This window comes from Mobula birostris, chromosome 11, assembly GCF_030028105.1.
Source record: "Mobula birostris isolate sMobBir1 chromosome 11, sMobBir1.hap1, whole genome shotgun sequence".
In the NCBI taxonomy this organism is placed as follows: domain Eukaryota; kingdom Metazoa; phylum Chordata; class Chondrichthyes; order Myliobatiformes; family Myliobatidae; genus Mobula; species Mobula birostris.
In genome coordinates this window covers 59025298-59048534 of record NC_092380.1, presented here as the reverse complement: position 1 = coordinate 59048534, position 23237 = coordinate 59025298, and the positions used below count along the sequence as shown (strand labels likewise).

Genomic DNA, 23237 nt, shown 5'->3' with positions numbered 1-23237 from the left:
GGGGAAGACATAAAACCAAGTACAGAATTTTTGCTACTTAGGAAGCTGGGTGACATCAGATGGCAGGTGTGACATGGACATCAAAAGAAGAACAGGGATGGCAAAAGACACCTTTATGAGAATGAAGAGTGTACTGACCAATACTAAACTAGGCATGACAACCCACCTTAGAGTACTGAAATGTTACGTTTATCCGGTTATATTATATGGCTCAAATGTTGGACAATATCTAGTAACATGGGGAAACAAATTGAAGCAGCAGAGATGTGGTTTTGAGGAGGATGCAAAGAATATCATGGACAGAACGGATATCTAACGAGGATGTCATGAACAGAGCAAACCCAAAAAAGAGAAATAATGTATGAGATCATGAAAAGGCAACATAACTTCATTGGTCATGTGATTAGGAAAGAGGAGTTAGAATGCACAGTAATAATGGGAAAGATTGAAGGGAAGAAAGCAAGAGGAAGGCAAAGACAAATGATGATGGAGACAGCAGCCAGAGAACTGGAAATGAATACCAGTGAATTGATCCACTTGACACAAAACAGGAGTGTGTCGGCCATGGCAGTCAAAGCTCAAACTGGGCATGGCACCTGATGACGATGATGAGACTGCAGGGCTGATATGGGTGCATAAGCCCCAGGTTGTTTTTCACGTAAAGTTTAATTTTCCTTTCTTACTCACAATATGTGAGTGAGGTCAATATTTATTTCCAATATTGCTTACCTTTGGGAAGCTGGTTAGTGACCCACCTTCTTAAACTGATGCAGTGTATATAATGAAGCAATTTGGCTTTGTCTCACTCTAATTTGAACCTAATTTAAATCCTTGAGCATAGACAGTAAAAACAGTGGAAACTACCGCCTGTGAAATATCTTCCTAAGTCAGAAAAGGAATTGAGCAAAAATGAATGGGCAGAAATGCTGTTAGATAGGGTATTCCAAGGTTTTGATTCAGCAACAGCAGAGGGACACAGTTCCTTTCCAAACTAAGGTGAGGTCAGACTTTTGATGGTGATGTCCCCATACAGCTGCTGGCCCTTGTCCTTTGGTAGGTTACTGCAGTGCATCTTGTGGATAGAGGCACTGCAGTCAGTCTGTACCCATCTATATCCGGTATGAGAGGTGCATGTTTTTGAGGTGGAGGGCGGGGTGCTGAGCAAATGGGTTGCTTTGCCCTTTTGTGGAGGTTCTTGTCTTTGGAGTTGCATTTACCCAAGCAAGTGCTGAATAATTCCAGCAAAACATCCAGGATCAATGGCACTGCTGTGTGTCAATGGCAGCCATGGTACCTTCAATAGTAGTAGGTAGCCGTCAATCCCAGGGGAACATGGGTGTGTGCCTCTGGTGGACTGTGTCCTCTCCAGGGCGCAAGCCTGGGCAGGAAGATTTGAAGAGCCGGCTGTTGCCCATGCAGTGGGCTCCCCCTCTCCATGTCACTGATGTAGTCCAAGGGAAGGGCAAGAGCTGATACAGCTTAGCACCAGTGTCGTCGCAGAGGTTGCCAGAGTGAAGTTGTAAACATCATCAAAATGCCTTAGGGACCCCGGCCCTGGATTCCTTCTTCGGGGTTTACTCTCAAAGACTTTCCAGTGGCTGGGTATGGCCGCAAGGCAGCGGAGGTTTAAAATCAAGTGTTTTCCTTCCCCTTGGTGGGCTGCTGTCCAAGGATAATGAGTCCCACCTGCCTGAAGCAACTGGTTTTGAAGCACCAGTGGTCCTCCTTTGCCCCTTCTCTTGTCAGTAGAAACAGTTCCACCAGGCCGAGTAGCTAAGCCACATGTGAAGGCCAAGAGTTGGACTTGGTTATCAGAGGCTGTTAGAGTCGCACGCCATTTGGAGCACTTTATAGGTAGTGAGAGCTTATCCCCACTACCAACCCCGGCTATGGCAACCTTAGGAAACAACTTAATTACTGCAAATCCACAGGGGCGACTATTATCAAACTTAATTACTATCGTTATTGTTGATTGGTAGTTATGGTGATCGTGTTATATCTAACACTAACATTTTTATTCTTCTTATAGGTTGTGCCTATGGTGGGATGATCTATCAGAATAATGAGACTTTTCCCTCATCTGTAGACTCTTGCCTCACCTGCATCTGTCTGGTGGGTGTGTACAGTTCTTTCATATTCCAAACCTTATTCATTTTTATCACATTGATATTTTTACAAAGATTAAGACTTTGGATTTCAATAGAGCTAATGTTTTAATCATGTGATTTGACTTTGGGCTGCTTATAGCTTGGATTTCATTTACCTTACTGTTTTATGGAGTGACAGAATGCACCTGGCAGAGGTTATTATCAAATAATAATATTGCTGAGTTTGTAGTTTGTCACTCTCACACTGACATGCTTTATCTCCTGGCGAGGAAGTTTGCAAAATAGTCAAATGGTTTTCTGCGCAGGATGGTTGATGTGGGTGGTTGGAAATTTATGACTGCCAAGTGAAAGCTGTTCAGTTAAAAATTCAGAGTAAGTTGACAATCAGGCATGACCCAGGTCATTTCTTGCTCTATTTATAGTACAGTCCTATTATATTATTCTGGTTTTATTACTACATTTCACCATTTGCTGAATTATTATCTTCAGGTCAAATAGACCCATTAGGACTAACTGCAGCAACACCTAACATTCTGTCCTGTTTCCCTTCCACAGTCTGGCTCTGCCGCCTGCTCTCCTGTGGAGTGCAAAGTTCACTGCACCTATCCTTTCCATTCTGAAGGCGAGTGCTGCCCCCTTTGTATGGGTATGTGCTATTACAGTATCCCAGATATTCTGCTGCAGTTGAGGATTGTGAACTGTAACTAGGAGCCCTTTGTGGTACTTCTCAGCTGTATACCGACCAAATAATATCCTCTATTGGCCACAGTAGCTGTCAACCAATAGGGACAATGGGGCTATTTCATTAGCTGATTGACATTAACCAAAATGACTGTTGGTGACTGCTGTATATTGTTCCCTGGAGTGTGTGTGTAGACAGAAATTATGCCAAGATGTATGCATTTTTACAGAAGAGTATACACTATCGAGGCTAACTTCAGTGCAATGACTGGAATGTGTTTTTAGAAGAATACTTTTAGGCTTGTAGATAAATTTTATGAAAAGGAACAGATCAGCAAGAAGAACATAATTTGCAAGACTTCAACTTCATTGTCTTACAGAAAGAGAAACCTTTGCTCCAGTAGATCTAACAGACAGTGTGGTTGATGAGGAGTGGGGAAGTCATGATGCAGGTTTACAGAGTATTGGTTAGAACACACTTGAAGTATTCTATACAATCCTATGAACCACCATCAGAAATCCCATATGAAACTTGGCAGCTGTATACCAACCAGGGTACATTCTCTATCTGATCACATACTAAGCAAGAATAAGATAATAATGAATAGAGTGCAGAGGAGATTCACCAGGGTGTTGGAAAAGATGGCTGTAATTATAGATTACAAAGGAGAGAATGGATAAACCCGGTTTATTCTCACTGAAACATGGGCTGAAGAGTGACCTTATAGAGGTTAATAAAATTATACCATCTCTGCCCCTCATAAATAGTCAGAACCATTTTCCCAGTTCAAGGGCACAGGGTTAAGGTGTGAGGGGTGAAATTTCAAGGATATCTGAATTAGATAATCGCAGAGATCTGTAATGATCTGTAATCTGTATCTATCTGTAATAATCAGAGGAGGTGCTGGTAGCAGATACAATTACACTGCTTAGGAAGTGTTTGGACAGGTACTTGGATAGGAAAGGCAGAGATCAATGTAGGGCTAATGTAGACAAGTGGGATGAGCATAGACAAGCATCGTGGATGGCATGTACGAAGTACGTCAAGTTGTTGTACATCTCAGGGATAAACCCTTCAGTTCTCCTCAGCTCTACCTGTGGTAGGGACAATGATGTAGGAAGAAACTAAGGAGAAATTTACAGAGCAAATATACAAACTCCACACAGCGAGCATAGGAGGTCAAGATTAAAACCGGGTCACTTGAGTTCGAACTGCTGCACCGCTGTGCTATCCAGTGGAAACCCAGTCACCTTTGTGTAGCTTTGTAAAAGCAAGAAACTTATTATTATTTCATTTGTGCATCATTGGAAATGTGGCATGGAACTCACGTGACCAGCTTTATTCATAATGGAATGAGTAACATTGGTTACCCGAAGCAAGATCAGAATTAATAGCTTATTTTAATAGCCTTGTAAGAGGTAATAAATTCAATGTATTGAAATGGTGATCGTACCCCCCCCCCACCCACCCCCTTGGTGATGTCCGATAAGGAGCTGCAAGATATAAAACCGGTGATCTTTTTGTAAATTGAGATAGTGTTAGTGACTGTGGTTCAGTTCCATATTTGAAAAGACATTTGGAAGAAATCTGAGCTCCAGATAGAATCTTTGATTTCACAGTAGACTTGTGATATTCAAAGGCTACCTGGTTTAATGATGCCTCTGGTTTATTTCCAGGATAGGTAAGCAGGCAGAAAGCAATGTTGACTACAGAAGCTTTGTGACTACCCATACTACCCTTTGGCCTTAACAGTCACATACTTGCGGATACTGATTTCACCGTTTCAACAGCAAACCTGACCATCCTCCTCAGGCACAAGTTAGTCAAATGACAAGTTCCTTCTTCTTCTTCCGACTTTTAATGGCAGTTGGCAGTCCAATTTAAAAGGGCATTACCACCACCAGCTGGACAGGAGTGTAGTGTAGAGAGCTGGGAAATAAAACCCCTACTCATTCTTTATCAAATGAAAACTAAATTACCACAAAAAGCCATATAGATTGTAAGTAATGAAGACAATATTGTGAATAAAATTAAAAGTCGTTTCTATAACTTAAAGACGGTAAATGAAAACTTTCGACCCTCAAAGACAGTACCGCAGCCTGCATTTGCTTTCTTCAACCTTATATGCTTCACAATGTAAAAGAATGCGTTCACCTGTTTCAAAATGATGACAACACTTACATACCCCAGAATGATGTTTTCCAAAATAACATAAGGAATTATTAAGTGTAGTAGGCCCAATTCTAAGTCAAGTCAATATAATTCCTTCCCTTCTTGTTTAATGACAAGTCGCCCTGGAGATACCTCCTTGTATACCCTCTCAAGTGAGCAGGGCATGGGTGGGCTTAATGCTCAATCCTGATTGGCTGGATCTGAATTGCCTACCCTGATTTGTTAGTTTGAATTGGCCTTGCTCTGTTTGGTTGATTTATTTTTAGGCCAAACCCTTTTTAGAAATGCATGGTCCCAGACTGGAGCTATCTGTACACTCCTTAAACATACATTTTGATCCCCACATGCTCCATCTCCAGTAATACTCTAATCTTCCCTAATCTTTCTCTTGTAAACATTCTCTTCCTTGCCAAGGATGTTGGTCTCATCAGACCTTGGTTTACATGAGCATGATAGAGAGTGTTCAGCAATCCCACTTCACTCTGCTCTCAAGCTTTTATAAGGCACTCTTATGTTCTACTATCCTGGTCTTCAATGGCCTTCGAGTCTCATCAACATATATATTTTTAGCATGGTAATAGAAGTGTAGAGTACACAACTCATTGATACAGGGTTTGGCCTCATAAATCAACCAATCAAACTAACCACTCAGGAATAGGAAATTCAGTAGCAGTCAATCAGGATTGAGCATTAAGCGCCACCAATGCCCTGCTCACTTGAGAGGGTATACAAGGAGGAAGCTCTAGGGGGACTTGTCATTTGACTACCTCCTGCCTGAGGAAGACAGTTGGGTTTACTGTTAGAATGTTGCAATCAATATCTGTAAGTACGTGACTGTTAAGGCCAAAGGGCAGTACAGATAGAAAGCAATATTGTCCCACATCAATGAAACTTCTCTTTTTTGTATCTAACCTTTTCTAGTTATTGATTAATAAATAGGGAAAAGGTGAATTGTATGGAACCAATGAGAGAATGCACAATCAGAGGTTGATTGTTCATAGAACTGCTTTATGCCAACAGGGAATGGAGAGAATGATTAAATATGCTGACAAATGAGATGCTGTTCTGGATCAAGTTCTCTGTTAGCAATTGAGCCCTGCATCCATGAAACAATGTCTAGGATCCCAGGTTAAGAATATAAACTACTGAATGACTATGACCTTGCTCTCCTTAGAGAATGTGTTATCCCTTCTGAAGCTCCAGGTTACGCTGCTGTGCGTATACTGTAATCATCTACATACTTTTTGTAGGTGAGAACAGAAGATGTCTCCAGGCATAATGCCTATTCTTTTTCCTGTGTCATGGTGTGACTGCATTTGGCAACCCAGTTCGATAGAAATCAGAGTTCTGTGTTCTACCAACTGCTTGGGATGAACCAGATGTGTAATATTGTTATCCTAACTTTGTAATATGTTCAGCTTTCCATTTCTATCAATTTTGCTGAAATCTGAATAATTCTGCAATGGCTATGACTGCATTCAGAGAAATGTCATTGGCTCTGGCATAATTAAGTACAAATTGGTAAAATAACAGAATTACTGAAAGGCACTAGACGTTGAAAGCAATCCAACACCACATCCCAAAGGAGCATAGCTTGAGAATTATCCATCACCATGCACAAAGTAGTGAAAGTTGATCACCCAGCCACCTCTTGTGATCAAACTCCACACACCCACCTTCTCCTCTGCGTCCAATGCTCCATCCTAAACTCTTTTACTGCTTTCTGTCCCCCCCAGCTGCCTCTAATGACTGGGCTCTTCCTTCAACGCCTGCTATCTTTTTTTCATCACTGTCCAGCTTATACATTAGGCACATCCCTTTGATGTGCTTTGGGGTTCAGAGTTTCTGAGTATTGAACTTTACCTTTGTATTTGGAATAGCCTAACTGTCTCCTGAATATAGATTAACAAAACAGGGGTGCAAAGTTGGTTAGTCCATTTCACATGAAGGGAAATCCATTCCCTCCTGTTCTTACACATTGCTAAGCTTGATGGAAGTCTCAGTGTAGTTTGTCCATCTCCATCTTCAGTAAACCATATGTCTAAGAGCTGGAAGAATATTCTCAGTCTAAGTGGTGTATCAGTAACAGTTCCTTGCCCTCTGTGTGTAACTGAATAGTTTTGCTGGAAAATGAGGACTTGTCACTAACAGTGAAGTGTTAAGATACAGAGTTCATCTTTATTGTGGCACATATACATTCATGTGCTCTTTCCCTTTCAGACTGCAACTATGAAGGGAGGAAGGTCACCAATGGCCAGACATTTCAACCTGAAAACAGACCCTGCCACTACTGCATCTGCCAAGTAAGTTCTACTCTGAGAAGACGTTCTCTGATTCTCATGAAAAGATCAAGGACAGGCAGTGATGCTTACTACAGGGAAACACCAAGATGGTTCGGAGGGTGGGATGAAGCATGACACCTGTTGAACAGGTGGGGAAAGCACACCAGCCAGAGCAGAATAGCTCAGTGAGAGGAAACTGGCTGAATATTGATATTGGATTGCAATTGACCAGTGCTGTAACTATCTGCTAAATGAACAAAAGAAAAGTTTGTATTATTAACATATAATTTGTGTTTATGTTAAACTGGAGATGCAGTACAAATCAACATTTAGTCCCAAATAACCTATTAGTAAATGCTGACTTTAGAAGTATCATTGCTAACATCTGTACTTAATGTAATTAACTAAAATGACGCTAATAGGATGCTTTTGAAAGTTGTTTTTCTATCCTTTATGATTTCTTAGAAATGCTGCCCTGATCTTTCCATCTTTCTGTGTCTGGTAATGCCTTGTCACTCATCAGTTTTCTTTCTGTTTCTCTTTACAATCCTCTTTTCTACTAACTGCCTTACTCTCATTTGCTCTCACTTTTTCCCTTGTTCTCAGTCTTCCCTCTACTCTCCCTCCCTCACACGCTGCTCACATCACCTGCACTTTCTCTGGCCGCCTCGCCTGCACCAACACCACTGCTCAATTTCTGCTTGACTGTCTCAAACAGATGGGAGAAGTAAGTTGCGAAGTTCAGAAGTGTGAGCCCCCTTCCTGTGGTCATCCCCATTCTGTCCCAGGCGACTGCTGCCCGACATGCTCAGGTAAGATAAACACTCCTTGTATCCACCAGCTGGGGAACCAGTGGCAGTGAAGTCCATGCACCACCCATGTGTTTTCCTTCCACCAACAGAAACTAGAGACGGAAAACAGTGGACTTTTTTTTTCCGATCTGGGACCATTTGCTAAGGGAGAGTTTAGGGTAAACTTAGAGATTTTAAGACTGATAATAACATGATTAAAGTTGCGAGGAATTGTGGGAGAGAGGGGTGGGGTGACCAAAAGACCATTGACCATAAGATCTACAGATTGACTTTACTTCACCATTCCATCATGTCTGATTTATTATCCCTCTCAACCCCATTCTCCTGCCGTCACCCTGTAACCGCTGACACCCTTACGAAACAAGAATCTATCAACCTCCATTTTAAGTGTACCCAAAGATTTGTTCTCCACAGCCATCGGTGGCAAAGAATTCCACAGATTCACCACCCTCTGGCTAAAGAAATTCCTCTTCATCAATCTTCTAAAAGGATGTAGCTTGTATTCTGAGGCTATGCACTCTGGTCCTAGACTCTCCTAATAGTGGAAACGTCCTCTCCTTGTCCATTCATTCTAGACCTTTTAATATTCAGTATGTTTCATTATGATCCCCTTCATTCTTCTAAACTCCCAACAGCTACCAGGCTCAGAGCCATCAAACACTCTTCATATGTTAACCCATTCATTCCTGAGATCAGTCTCACGAAACTCCTCTGGACCCTCTCTAATGCCAGTATATTCCTTGTTGGGTATGGAGCCCAAAACTGCTCACAATGATCCAAATGCAGTCGGACCACTGCCTTATAAATCCTCAGAATTACATCCCTGCTTTTATATTCTAGTCCTTTCAAAATGTATGTTAAAATTGCATTTGCCTTCCTTACCAGTAACTCAACCTGCATATTAACCTTAAGGGAATCTTGCACTCAGACTCCCATCAGATTTCTGAATTTGTTCCCTATTTATAAAATAGCCAATACCTTTATCCTGTCTACCAAAGTGCATGACTATACACATCTCCACACTTGTTTTCCATCTGCCACTTCTTTGTCTATTCTCCTAATATGTCTCAGTTCTTCTGCACACTCCCTGCTTCCTCATTCCACCTGCCTCTCCATCTATCTTTATGTTGTCCACAAAGCCATCAATTATGTTGTCCAAATTATTGACAGAACACGAATAGAGGCAGCCTAAGCACAGTCCCCTGCGGAACACCACTAATCATCAACAGCCAACCAGAAAAGGCCTCTTTTATCTCACTCTGTGCCCCCTGCAAAAGAGGAAGACAGAGAAAAGGTGATGCACGGGGACGGCACGGTAGTATAGTGGTTGGCACAAGAATTTACAGTACCAGCGATCCGAGTTCAATTCCTGCCACTACCCATTAAAAAGTTTGTGCATTCTCCCCACGACCATGTGGGTTTCCTCCAGGTGCTCCGGTTTCTTCCCTCAGTCCAAAGACGTACCAGTTGGTAGGTAAATTGGTCATTGCAAGTTGTCCCACAGTTAGGCTAGGATTAAATCCGGGAATTGCCGGGCCCCGCGGCTCGAAGAGCCAGAAGGACCTGGTCTCCTCTCTATGTTAATAAATAAATAAGATTCAAAGCCCTTACTGGCAGTGGAACCAACTGGAATTAGGTGGTGAAGACAAGTGAATAACAACAGATGTGACTGTAGGGTGTAATTCGGGGATGAAGGGCGAAATATAAAATTGTAGAAAAGGAGAGCAGTTAAAAAGACTTCAAATGCTGAAAATGCCCGAGAAAAGTTTGTAACAGCTGATCATCTGATTTAAAAACTTCAATGATAAGCTCGTATTGAGCATTGTTGGAATAGGAGACAATAAGGGCAAGATGGAATTGGGATGCATTATTAAAAAGGACGGGCAACTTGAGGCTTGGATTCTTTCTCACAGGGTGAACAGCGCTGTACAGTACCTGCTTCTGGTTTCCACAATACAGTACCAGGGAAACTATATAGCATATACTGTACGGGAATGCTATATGCTGCGATTGTAAGGAATACCCTATGATCTACACACAAATTGCTGGTTCAACTGATTATTGCATATATTCTGTGAGTGGTAGAAAGGGGCTGGCATCGTATTCTCTGATGGTTGTACAGGAAGATGTCATGAAAAAGAATGGGTTTAGGTGGAGTTGGAAGAACGAATCTGACCCTAAAGGAATGTTTCCCCTTACTGGACAGAGGAAGATGTATCATCTGGTGGTATCATGTCGAAAATTGTAGAAATTCTGAACAATGATCTATTAAATATGGAGACCAGTAAGGTAACTCCAGTCTCAGATGCAATGACCACTCCAGGTCCAATCAAAGGTGTATTTGCTCATCTTGTATGCCTTTTTTCATGATCAGAAGTCACTGCGATTGTATTAAAAAAAAACAACAGGTACTGCAGGACTATTCCATCAGTGAATTTCTCAATAGCGATGGAGCTACACTTATAACGTACCGTTATTGCATTGTTTCCTGAACTTGTCTACCATTGGATGGCACACAGTGCAAGTAATTGTCTTGGATATTAATATCGTGATTGCAAGATCCTGTTGGACTTTGGTAATGTAGAATACTACAAAAGTAGTTCACTCGTTCATTAGTGAGACCGATGGCAATGCAGCTGCGTTACCTTGGTTGTGGCAAGGACTCATCTCCCCGTCTCCTGTGAGAACTATTTTGATAAAATGATTGACTCCACTGTGGTATTGTGCATCATACAGTTCAGAAATGTAATGATCAGAATTAATGTTTTGTTATTGATTCTTTGTAAGTCTGGCTGAGTTTGATGACTAGTCTGAATTTTCACTTTCAAAATCCTTGATACTTCAGGTGCATCTGGTGATTGACAAGGTAATGGGGTCAACTTTTGGTAAAGTGAGATTTTCATTCTAAAAGCTTCAAAGATGGCAATTAATATCAAGTTGATATCAAGAAATGGATTAGGAATGTGGTGTGCCAACTGTTGTGTAGGTCATCCTTTTGTCAGGGATTGAGCACATGCCTGTGCCAGAAATGAACCTTCCCAACACCTAGTTAGAAGTAGATGGGACCACAGTTACAATCCTCACCATGTCTTCATTACAGTTACTGCTTATTAACAGACCTGTTGTTTTACTAAGACCACTGTCTTCTTACGCATTTGAAATACTCAAGATATTTGTGAATAAACATTAAATCAAAAAATAACCATGAACAGTCAAATTTATTGTAACAATTTCTAAAAGCCAGGTAAGTCATATACATTGCTTCAAGCCTGGCCAATGTCTGCTCTTAATTGTTGGCCTCCTGTAGCAGACAGGAATATTGCTCCACAAAGGTAATGAACATTGGTATTAAGATGACCTCCACAGAGCAAATATCGGTTGATAGTCCACTCTGAATATTCATGGTCTGCTCCAGAGCCTGCTTTACTTAAACATAAATGGACTGATGCCTAATCAAGACCCATATTTTAGAACTTATCTGCCACTTGAATCTCTGTAAAACTCCTACATCCTGCACTTTGCTAATTCTGCTGAAATAAGCATCTTGGTACTTTATTATTTCCCCATTGTCAGCCATGTTGTGAGTTTTCAAGGCTCTTGTCTGTGTATTCCCTCCCACCTACTGTCCCCAACCACAAGCTTTGCAACTTCTTTCTCTTTCCCCTTTAAGGTACTTCTTAAAACTTGCTCAGCAATGGCGCATACAATGATTGTCTCTTCTTATTGCTCCCTGCCAAAATGTGTTTGACGGCATTGTTGTACAGATACATTTTGCTAAAATAAGTGCTATATAAATAGAACTTGCTGCAGTTCTCGCTTGTGCTGTTTCTGGCTACCTGATCATTTTTTAAACTTTGTGTTATTGTCAAAGTGTAATTTAATTAGTATGGAACTGATGCTTGGGCACATTATAATCCAGTATACAGTGTGTATCTGTTATTAAATGAAACTGCTGTTACTGTATTTTCTAACCTGCGTATTTGCACATTTTCCATAGTGTGTCTGTACGACGGTCAGGTTCTAGAAGACGGGGGTTATTACATCTCAGCTGCAGACCCTTGTGTTGTTTGCCTTTGTACGGTAGGTGATCTGAACAATTATTACCCCTATCCATCAGGCTCTTCAACGGAGGAGATAACTTCAAACAATTTCACTCACCCCAATACTGAACTTGTTCCCACAACCTATAGACTCACTTTCAAGGGCACTTCATCTCATGGTCTTGATATTGATTGCTTTATTATTATTATTAGGTTCTTTTTATTTATTAGGAATGCCCACAAGAAAATGAATCTATGTACTTTCATAATAAATTGAAAATATGAAAAATGAATTTTGAACTTTAGTTATGCATGTGGACAATGCTTGTGATTTTTACAAACATGAAGGATCTGTATAAAGTTGGTACAGAAAACACTGTTCACATCGATGGAAGGGTCAAGAACCAATATGTATGTAGAATGAAGATAATTGGCAGAAGAGCCATAATAATGAGGAAAACCTTCTTTATGCTGTAGTAGCTGGAATTAATTTTGACGTTCAGGAGGGAGCTAATTTGGTGAACAAAAAAAGAAAAAATGGTCAACAGGGAGAGAGCTGAGAACACCAAACATAATTCCAGCTTTTGTGATCTCATGAGTTTCTAGAGAACTTGTATACAAAGCCAGCAAGAGCTTGATGGGACAAAAGGACTCCTGTGCTGTAAGCTTTCTATGAAAATCAAATTTGTCTAAAATAATTAACTAAACATAAATGAAATAGCTGGATCAATGGGATTAATCATGGAGATAATTTCAATTAAGTGGATGAAATGATTTTAGTTTTGCTTTAGGCTTCCACGTTATGCCTGTTTATACAGAGCTGTCCGTGGGGATTTTAAGCTGCTGTGGTAGAATAAATTGTACAGGATCTGTGGAACATTTTCATTCCAACTTTACTTGCATTCATACACAAGGTAACGATGTATGCTGAATGTGAGTCTAGAGTATTTTGTCAGTTATTTCCTGACCTGCTGGGTATTTTCATTATTTTCTGTTTTCTTATTTCAGCTTTCCATAGAAGATAGCCCCTTTGGGCCATCATATCTGTTCAGACCATGTTGCCAGTCTAACTAATTCCGCCTTCTTACACATTGCCTGTATCCCTTTAATCCCTATGTGTCCATACCATATGCCTATCCTAATGCCTCTTGAATGTCGCTTTTATATCTGCGTCTACCACCTCCCCCGAGAAGCACTAAACTTTAAGCTTTCTCCCTCTCAACTTAAAGCTATGTCTCCTAGTGCTTAACTCCTAGGGATAAAAAAACTCTACCTATCCTTATCAATGCCTGTCATAATTTTATATGCTTCCATCAGGTCATCCTTCAGCTTCCAATGGTCCAGGGAAAATATCCAAGTTTGTCCATTTTTTCCTTATTCTTTATTCTAAGTTATGTCCCGATGAACCTCTTCTGGCCCTTGTCCAAAGCCTCTGTACCCTTCCTATAGTGTGGTGACTGGAACCTCACAGTGGCTTAATCAAAGTTTTATACAGTTGCCACATGAGTTGACAGCTTCTGTACTAGCACCCTGGCTGATGAAGGCAAGTCGCCTTGTGCTGCCTTTAGCTCTCTATTCCCTTGATTCGCTGCCTTTGGGGAGCTGTGGGCAGGTACTCTCAGATCAATAATGCAACATTTCCTGCCATTTACTGTACTCTTTCCTCTTGTATTGACCTCTGAAAGTGGGATACCTCAAACATCCCTATGGCTCAGAAGGGAAGGGAACTGAAAAGGATAGCAGCAGTAATAGGGGACTCTATTGTTAGGGCGACAGATAGGTGCTTCTTTGGACACGAAAAAGAAACATGGATGGTAGTTTACCTCCCAGGTGCCAAGGTCCACGATGTTTCTCAGCATGTCCACAATATCCCGAAAAGGGAGGGTGACCAGCCAGAACTCGTGGTGCTTATTGGTGCCAACGACATGGGTAGAAAAAGGGAGGCGGTCCTGAAAACAGAATACAGGGAATTAGAAAGGAAGCTGAGTAGCTCTAGGGTAGTAATCTTGGGATTGCTACCTGTGCCATGCAATAGTGAGAATAGGAATAGAATAAGGCGGCAGGTAAATGCGTGGCTGAAGAATTGGAGCAGGGGTAGGTTTTTTTTTGGATCATTGGGACCTCTTCTGGGGCAGCTGTGACCTGTACAAAAGGGACGAGTTGCGCTTGAATTCGAGGGGGACCAATATTCTTGCAGGCAGGTTTGCTAGAGCTATTGCGATTGGTTTAAACTAATATGGCAGGGGAATGGGAACCAGTATGAGCCAGCAGGTTTACAAGTAGATGACAGGTGAAACATGAACTTAAGGAAAGACAAGCCATTGATTGGGTACAAAGGGAGACAGAGCAGAGTTAAATTGTATCATAGGGGCAAAATTCAAAAAGGCAAAGACTGCAGGCCTGAAGGTGCTGTATTTAAATGTGAGTAACATTTGGAATATGGTGAACAAACTTGCAGTGCAATTAAAGATTGGTCAGTATGACATTGTGGACATCACTGAGTCATGGCTCAAAGAAGGCCGTAGCTGGGAGCTTAACATCAAAGGATATACTTTGTATCAAAAGAACAGACAGGAAGGCATAAGCAGTGGTGTGGCTGTATTGGCAAGAGATGGAACTACTACTTTAGAAAGAGGTGACATAGGGTTAGAGAATGTTGAATCTTTGTGGGTGGAGTTAAGAAACTGTAAGGTTTTAAAAAAAATGGGAACCATATTTAGGCTTCCAAATAGTGGCCAACATGTGGGGTTGAGATTGCAAACAGAGCTGGAAAGGAATATAATAAGGGTAATGTCACATTTGTAATGGGGGATTTCAATACGCAAGGGGATTGGGAAAATTAGGTTGGTGTCAGATCGCAAGAAAAGGAATTTGATGAATGCCTTTGAGACAGCTTTATAGAGCAGCTGGTGCTTGAGCCTCCTCGGGAAAAGGCCGTGTTAGATTGGGTGTTGTAAAATAATCCAGATTTTATGAGGGAGTTTAGGGTGAAGAAACCCTTAGGGGCAGTGATCATAACATGATTGAATTCATACTACAATTTGAGAGGGAGAAGCATAAGTCAGACATATCAGTATCAGTATAAAGAGAATTACAGAGGCATGAGAGAGGAACTTGCTCAGGTGGATTGGAGGGGGATACTGATGGGATGTTGGCAGCCCAGAAGTGGCTGCAGTTTCTGGGAATAGTTCACAAGGCACAGGATAGATATGTTGCAGAGAAGTTGTTCTCATGTGGCGGGGTAGGCAATCGTGGATGACAAGGGAAGTTAAGGACTGCATTATAAACCAAGGAAAGGGCATGTAATGTCGCAAAAATGAGTGGGAAGCTGGATGATTGGGAAGTTTTTAAAATCCAACAAAAGCAACTACAAAAGCCATAAGAAGGGAGAAGATGAAATATGAGGTCAAACTAGCTGATAATATAAAGCAGGATACTAAATGTTTTTTTTCAGTTATATAAAAAACAAAGGGGAGTTGGGAGTTGAAATTAGACCACCAGAAAATGATGCTCGTGAGATAGGAATGGAGAAATGGCAGATGAACTTCATAAATACTTTGCATCAGTCTTCACTGTGGAAGACACTAGCAGTGTGCCAGAGGTCCGTGAGGGTCAGGGAGCAGGAATGAGTGTCATTGCTATTACAAAGGAAAAAGTGCTAGGAAAACTCAAAAGATCTTGAGGTGGATAAGTCACCTGGACCAGATTGACTACATCCCAGAGTTCTGAACGGGGTTGCAGAAGAGATAATGGATGTATTGGTTATGATCTTTCAAGAATCACTTGATTCTGGAATAGTTCTGGAGGACTAGAAAATTGCAAATATCACTCCACTCTTTGAGAAGGGAAGAAGGCAAAAGAAAGGAAATTATAGGCCAGTTAAGCTAACCTCAATGGTTGGGAAAGTGTTGGAGTCCTTTATTAAGGATGAGATTTCAGGGTACTTGGATACTAATGATAAAATAAGTCAGTCAGTATGGTTTCTGTGAAGGGAACTCTTGCCTGACAAACCTGTTAGAGTTCTTTGAGGAAGTAGCATGCAGGATGGACAAAGGAGAGGCGGTGGATGTCATTTACTTAGATTTTCAGGAGGCTTTTGATAAGGTGCCACACACAAGGCTGCTTAACAAGATAAAATCCTATGGCATAACAGGGAAGATACTGGCACGGATAGAGGAATGGCTGACAGATAGAAGAAAGTGAGTGGGAATAAAGGGAACTTTTCTGGTGCCTGCCAGTGACTAGTGGTGTTCCTCAGGTCAGTATTAGCACTGCTATTTTTCACATTGTTTGTCAATAATTTAGATAATGGAATTGGTGGCTCTGTAGCAATGTTTGCAGATGATACAAACATAGGTGGAGGGGTAAGTAGTGCTGAGGAAGCAATGCGATTGCAGCAGGACAAATTGGAAGAATGGGCAAAAAAGTGGCTGATGGAATACAGTGTTGGGAAATGTATAATAATGCATTTTGGTAAAAGGAACAATAGTGTGGATTATTATCTAAATGGGGAGACATTTCAAACATCAGACGTGCAGAAGAACTTAGGAATCCTTGTGCAAGACTCCAAGAAGGTCAATTTACAGGTTGAGTCTGTGGTAAAGAACTCAAATGCAATGTTGACATTTATTTCAAGGGGAATAGAATATAAAAATATGGAGATAATGCTGAGGCTTTATAAGACACTAGTCAGGCCACACTTGGAATATTGTTAACAGTTTTGGACCCTGTATCTCAGAAAGGATGTGTTGTTATTGGAGAGAGTCCAGAGGAGGTTTATAAGACTGATTCCTGGAATGAAGGGGTTAACATATAAGGAGTGTTTGGTAGCTTTGGCCTGTGCTCACTGGAATTTAGAAGAATGCGGGGGTGGGGGTTGGGGATCTCATTGAAACCTACTGAATGTTGAAAGGATTAGATAGGATGGATGTGGAGAGGATGTCTCCTATGTTGAGGCTATCCAGAACTAGAGGGCACAGCCTCAGAATTGAGGGGCGACCTTTTAGAACAGAGGTAAGGAGGAATGTATTTTGCCAGAGTAGTGAATCTGTGGAATGCTCTGACACAGATTGTGATGGAAGCCAGGTTTGTGGGTATACTTAAGGCAAAAGTTAATAGTTCCTTGATGGGTCAGGGCATCAAAGGTTATGACGAGAAGACAAGCGTATAGGGTTGAGTGGGATCCGGGATCAGCCATGATGGAATGATGGAGAAGACTCGATGGGCTGAATGGCCTAATTCTGCTCCTATGTCTTGTCTTGTGGTCTAAACCTCATCTGCCATTTCTCCACTCAACTTTCCAAGTGACCTATGCCCTACTTATCCTTTGACAGCCCTCCTCACTATCCAGCGTTCTACCAATGTTCGTGTTGTCTGCAAAAATATTAATCAGCCCACCACTGGTCACAGACGAGGAATATCCCACTTCCCGCCCCCCCACCCGACCATCACTAACCGCTGCCTTTTATAACCATGCCAATTTTGTATCCAACGGACCAACTCAGTATTGATCCCATGTGACTTAATTGTTGTATCATGTGCAGTTTTTTTCCTTTCAAAGTTCTGTGAATTCCCTACGAGTGTCTGTATGGCACCAACATAACTAATGACAATCTCACCATTCAAAGCTGTAAAGTAGTTTAAAGAAGGCTTTTAAGTTGCACAGGTCTGATTTGTCCTGAGACTCTCAGGGGTTTAAGTCTGAGACCTGACTGCTGGGACACCCTTTGCAGTCAAAATGCTTCTGCCTTTGTGTTCATGAGCAGCCTGCCATCTCTGTTGTGCATGTATGGAAAATATTCTCAAAGGTGATATGCAAACAAAAGAAAGGTCATTAGAAAAATCGTGAAGGCTCTAATTTAAACAGGTAAATAAAATTTGGAGAATAATTTCAGATCAACCTGGGAAGCAGAATGTTTAAGCAGACCTAATTATAGCTAGATCTCTGCTTCTGGAATTATCCATTATGCTAGCGATAGCCAGCAAATCAGATCATTATTTCCACCTGTAAATGTTTACTGCAGTGTAAAAATTTAAAGCTCAGAGATTGTTCTGTACATAAATCTAGTTTTCAATACAGGTAATTCAAAGTTGGTGAGACTAAATTCTTAAGAAAATATGTTCTTTATTAGTCAAAGTTTAAAGTGTGCATTTTCGATGGTCTACAGTCACAGTGCACTATGACAGAAAATAATACCTCTTTGGTTTTCATAAATATCGTGAAGTGATAGTCAATGGACTTTTGTAATGATGTTGGTGTCTTCACACATTGTGGCAGTAGTCATGAATCTAAACTGAATGGAAAACCTGACAAGTCAATTCTCAAAAATGCACACCTTCTTAGTAATTTTCACAAAAAAGAATAGTTTTTAAAATGTCTCTATCAATTGCTGTCTACCTGTAATTGTCCTTCAGTGGTTTCCTTGATCATTTCAGAGTACGGTCTTGATTCCTCCCACCCCACCCCATATTCATGGGACTAGTATCAGAAGCAGGCCAGAATAAGGAATTTTTTGAAGGATAGATGTTAACCAGGAAATCTTTTACTGCAGCCTGGTAGTTTCATGCAAGCCATCATTGATTCTAGTGTTTTATTATTATGCAATTACTTGAAACCTAATCTTCCCAGCTATTGTGATGGAATTCAAACTCAGCAGATAAATTAGTGACACACCGATCATGGTAGCATATAACTGAAGCACCTTCAATTACTCCAAAAGACTGAGATTTGGTAAAATACTGAAAGGCTTTTATTCGCTGTACAATACGACCTCCACAGTGAGTTTCTGCCCCCGGACTGAGGGGGAGGGGCAAGGCGAACACCTTTATACAGGACCCTGTGGGAGGAGCCACAGGGGCAGTCAGCAGAGGGGTGTGTCCAGACAGGTAACCGAGTTACAACATATATACATGGTTTACCACATTCACCCCTCCTTTTTTTAAAAAAGAGTCCCGCGGGGTGAAGTGACTGACAATATTTACAAGAAGTATATTTACAGGTCAAGTCTATCAGGCGGTGGAGTTCGTCGCTGTGATCTACGTAGCACCGGCGGTGATTGCACTGGTGATGGCGGTTGTGCTGGCTCCGGCCTGACTTCAGGTGCCAGCACATTAGGCGTCGGTAATCCCTCGTGCGTGTGCGTCGCGCCTGGTATGGGAGTGTCGTGTGGTGTCTGTATAGGGTTTGGGGTGCACGGTGTCTCGTAGGTACATACATTGGTGGGTACGGGGTCAACAGTCACCATGGAGTGTTCAGGGTAGGGGCCCGGAGCTCCTGCGGGCACCAGGTCGCGGATGGAGACCATGTCCTCCCGCCCATCAGGTAAAACCACATAGGCATACTGGGGGTTCGCATGAAGTAAGTGAATCCACTCGACTATCGGGGAGTATTTATTGCTCCTCACATGTTTCCGGAGCAGCACTGGCCCTGGGGACGTCAGCCAAGATGGTAGGGTGGTTCCAGTGGTCGATTTTCTGGGAAAAGAAAAGAGCCGCTCATGAGGGGTGGCATTGGTGGCTGTGCATAACAGGGAGCGGATGGAGTGGAGTGCCTCGGGAAGGACCTCCTGCCAGCGGGAGACCAGCAGTCCCTTTGACCTGAGGGCTAAGAGTGTGGCTTTCCACACTGTGCCATTCTCCTCCTCTACCTGTCCATCCCCCCGGGGATTATAGCTCGTGGTCCTACTGGTTGCAATTCCCCTAGCCAGTAGATATTGGCGCAGCTCGTCATTCATAAACGAGGACCCTCTGTCACTGTGGATATAGCATGGGTACCCGAACAGAGTGAAGAGCTTGCGCAGGGCTTTTATAACTGACGTGGTAGTGGTGTCGGGGCAGGGGATGGCGAAGGGGAACCGCGAGTACTCGTCAATTACGTTAAGAAAGTACACATTGCGGTCGGTGGAGGGAAGGTGGCCCTTAAAGTCAACACTCAGTCGCTGAAAGGGGCGGGTGGCCTTGATGAGTGGTGCCTTTTCGGGTTGGTAGAAGTGCGGTTTGCACTCTGCGCAGACTTGGCAGTCCCTGGTCATCATCCTGATCTCCTCAAGGGAGTAAGGCAGGATCCGGGCTTTCACGAAGTGGAAAAGCTGGGGACTCCCGGGTGGCAAAGGTCTACATGTAGGGCGTATAGCCGGTTGATCTGCGCGCTGGCGCATGTTCCCCAGGATAGGGCATCGGAGGGCTCGTTGAGCTTCCCAGGCCTGTACATGATGTCATAGTTGTAGGTGGAGAGTTCGATTCTCCACCTCAGAATTTTATCATTTTTGATTTTGCTCTGCTGCTGATTATTAAACATGAATGTGACTGAGCGCTGGTCAGTTAGCAGGGTGAACCTATTGCCGGCAAGATAGTGCCTCCAGTGCCTTATAGCTTCCACTATGGCCTGGGCCTCTTTCTCTACTGCAGAGTGCCGAATTTCAGGGCCTTGAAGGGTACGGGAGAAGAACGCCACTGGTCTTCCTGCCTGGTTGAGGGTAGCAGCCAGCGCAAAGTCGGAGGCGCCACTCTCTACTTGGAAGAGAATGGCCTCATCCACCGCATGCATTGCTGCTTTGGCAATGTCCCCTTTTATGCGGTTGAAGGCTGCGTGGGCCTCGGCAGAGAGGGGGAATGTGGTGGACTTGACCGGGGGCGGGCCTTGGCTGCATAGTTAGAGACCCATTGGGCGTAATATGAAAAGAAGCCCAGGCACCTTTTGAGGGCTCTGAGGGTATTGGGAAGAGGGAGTTCCAACAAGGGGCGCATACGGTCGGGGTCAGGGCCAGTGACTCCATTCTCCACGACACACCCAAGGATAGCAAGTGGAGTGGTCCCAAATACACACTTGTCCTTGTTATAGGTGAGGTTGAAAGATTTTGCCGCTTGGAGAAATTTTTGGAGGTTGTTGTCGTAATCCTGCTGGTCGTGACCGCAGATGGTGATGTTATCCAGATATGGGAACGTGGCCGGTGGTCCACCATCCGGTCCATTGCCCTCTGGAAGACAGATACACCATTCGTGACACCAAAGGGGACGCGCAGGAATTGATAAAGCCTGCCGTCCACCTCGAAGGCAGTGTAAGGGCGGTCCTCCCGGCGGATGGGGAGCTGATGGTAAGCGGATTTTAGGTCTATGGTCGAGTACACCTTGTACTGTGCTATCTGATTGACCATATCCGCGATGCGGGGTAGAGGGTACGCGTCGAGCTGCGTGAACCTATTGATGGTCTGGCTATAGTCCACGACCATCCTATTCTTCTCCACGTTCTGAACAACGACCACCTGCGCCCTCCAAGGACTTGTGCTTGCCTCAATGACCCCCTCCCTGAGCAGCCGCTGCACCTTCGACTTAATGAAGGCTCTGTCCCCCGCGCTGTACCTCCTGCTTTTAGTTGCCACAGGTTTACAGTCGGGGGTCAGGTTGGCGAACAGCAGTGGGGGAGGGATCCTGAGGGTGGAGAGGCCGCAAGTGGTGTCGGTAGTGTGACAGTTGGCATGGTGTTGGGTGGGATACGCGGGTCGGTGTGTGTGTGTGGTCAGTAGCGGGGTACGTGACATATCTCTACAAAACAGGGGATTTATGACAGTAATTGGCGGGAGGGGCCCATCATACTTCATTGTCACGCTTTTCAGGTGGCTCTGGAAGTCCAACCCCAACAGCACAGGGGCACACAGTTGAGGCAAGACCAGTAACGTAAAGTCCCGATATTCTGTGCCCTGCACCACTAGTGTCGCTACACAAGCCCCCCGGATGTCTGTTGTATGCGACCTGGAGGCCATGGTGACCCTCTGACTTACCGGCCGTATCATGAGTCCACAATGCTGCACCGTGGCCAGGTGGATAAAACTCTCCGTGCTGCCTGTGTCAAACAGGCAGCTTGTCCTGTGCCCCTCCACCAGGATGTCCATCATTGATCTTGCGAGCTGGTGGAGAGTGCTTTGGTCGAGGGTCACAGAAGCCAGGGTGGGGTCGCTGTCTTGGTCCGGCGTGGTGAGGTGCCCCGTGAGCACCCGTTGGTCGTAGGCGGTGGGAGGTGGCGCCGACCAAGATGGCCGCCCCCATGTCTCGCATGTGGTGGTGGCGTGCAGGGAAGATGGCGGCCCCCATGTCTCGCACGTGGTGGCAGTGTGCAGGGAAGATGGCGGCCCCCATGTCTCGCACGTGGTGGCAGTGTGTAGGGAAGATGGCGGCCCCCATGTCTCGCACACGGCACTGCACGATCCCGCTCGCTGTTTTGACTTACAGAACTTGGCGAAGTGGCCCTTCTTTCCGCAGCTGGAGCAGGTAGCTTGTTGGGCCGGGCAGCATTTCCGGGGGTGCTTCTCCAGTCCGCAGAAGTAGCACTTCGCAGACTCACGACTGGCGGCAGCTGAGGTCGATTCGCCGGCGGGTTGCGGGGTCTGCAGCACCCACAAGGCCATCGGGGGATCGCGTGCCTGGAGAGCCTCGGAGTTATGCAGAGTGGCCTCCAACGTATCAGCCAGTTCCACCGTTGAATTTAGGGTAAGATCGGCTTTTTCCAGCAGCCGCTGGCGCACGTACACTGACCTGGTCCCCGTAACGAAGGCGTCTCTCACTAGGAGTTCTGCATGCTGTGCCGCCGTCAGCTCCTGGCAATTGCAGACCCGCACGAGTGTCTGTAGGGCCCGGACAAACTCAGCACTCGATTCCCCGGACCGTTGTTGCCGTGTCGCTAAGCGATGCCGAGCATAGACGCTGTTTATTGGCCGCAGGTATTGTCTTTTGAGTGCGTTCATCGCGCCGTCGTAGTTCGGCTGGTCTCTGATCAGCGAATAGACCCGTGGACTGACCCTGGAGAGTAGAACTCTGCGCTTCGCTACGGGGTCGGTCGCTTTAATCTCCTCTAGACACGCTTCGAAGCAGGCCAGCTAGAGTTCGAAAGCGTTTCCAGCGTCAGGCATTTGCGGATGGAGGTCTAATTTTTCTGGTCTCAGGGCCTGTTCCATGTTTTAAAACGTACAGCGAATAAAATTGAAGCACCTTCAATTACTCCAAAAGACTGAGGTTTGGTAAAATACTGAAAGGCTTTTATTCGCTGTACAATACGACCTCCACAGTGAGTGTCTGCCCCCGGACTGAGGGGGAGGGGCAAGACGAACACCTTTATACAGGACTCTGTGGGAGGAGTCACAGGGGCAGTC

At 43.9% G+C, this 23237-nt stretch overlaps 1 protein-coding gene across 1 annotated transcript in view; it reads left to right on the top strand.

Moving 5' to 3' along the window:
- LOC140204675 (von Willebrand factor C and EGF domain-containing protein-like) overlaps positions 1-23237 on the top strand; it is a gene marked incomplete at its 3' end in the record, with an annotated part of 363358 nt that overhangs the window by 329498 nt on the left and 10623 nt on the right. Inside the window, exons 17-21 of the mRNA XM_072271366.1 lie at positions 2030-2112; positions 2664-2754; positions 7183-7265; positions 7963-8056; positions 12054-12136. Coding sequence (XP_072127467.1) covers positions 2030-2112; positions 2664-2754; positions 7183-7265; positions 7963-8056; positions 12054-12136 — 434 coding nt within the window. The remainder of the gene's footprint in view (positions 1-2029; positions 2113-2663; positions 2755-7182; positions 7266-7962; positions 8057-12053; positions 12137-23237) is intronic.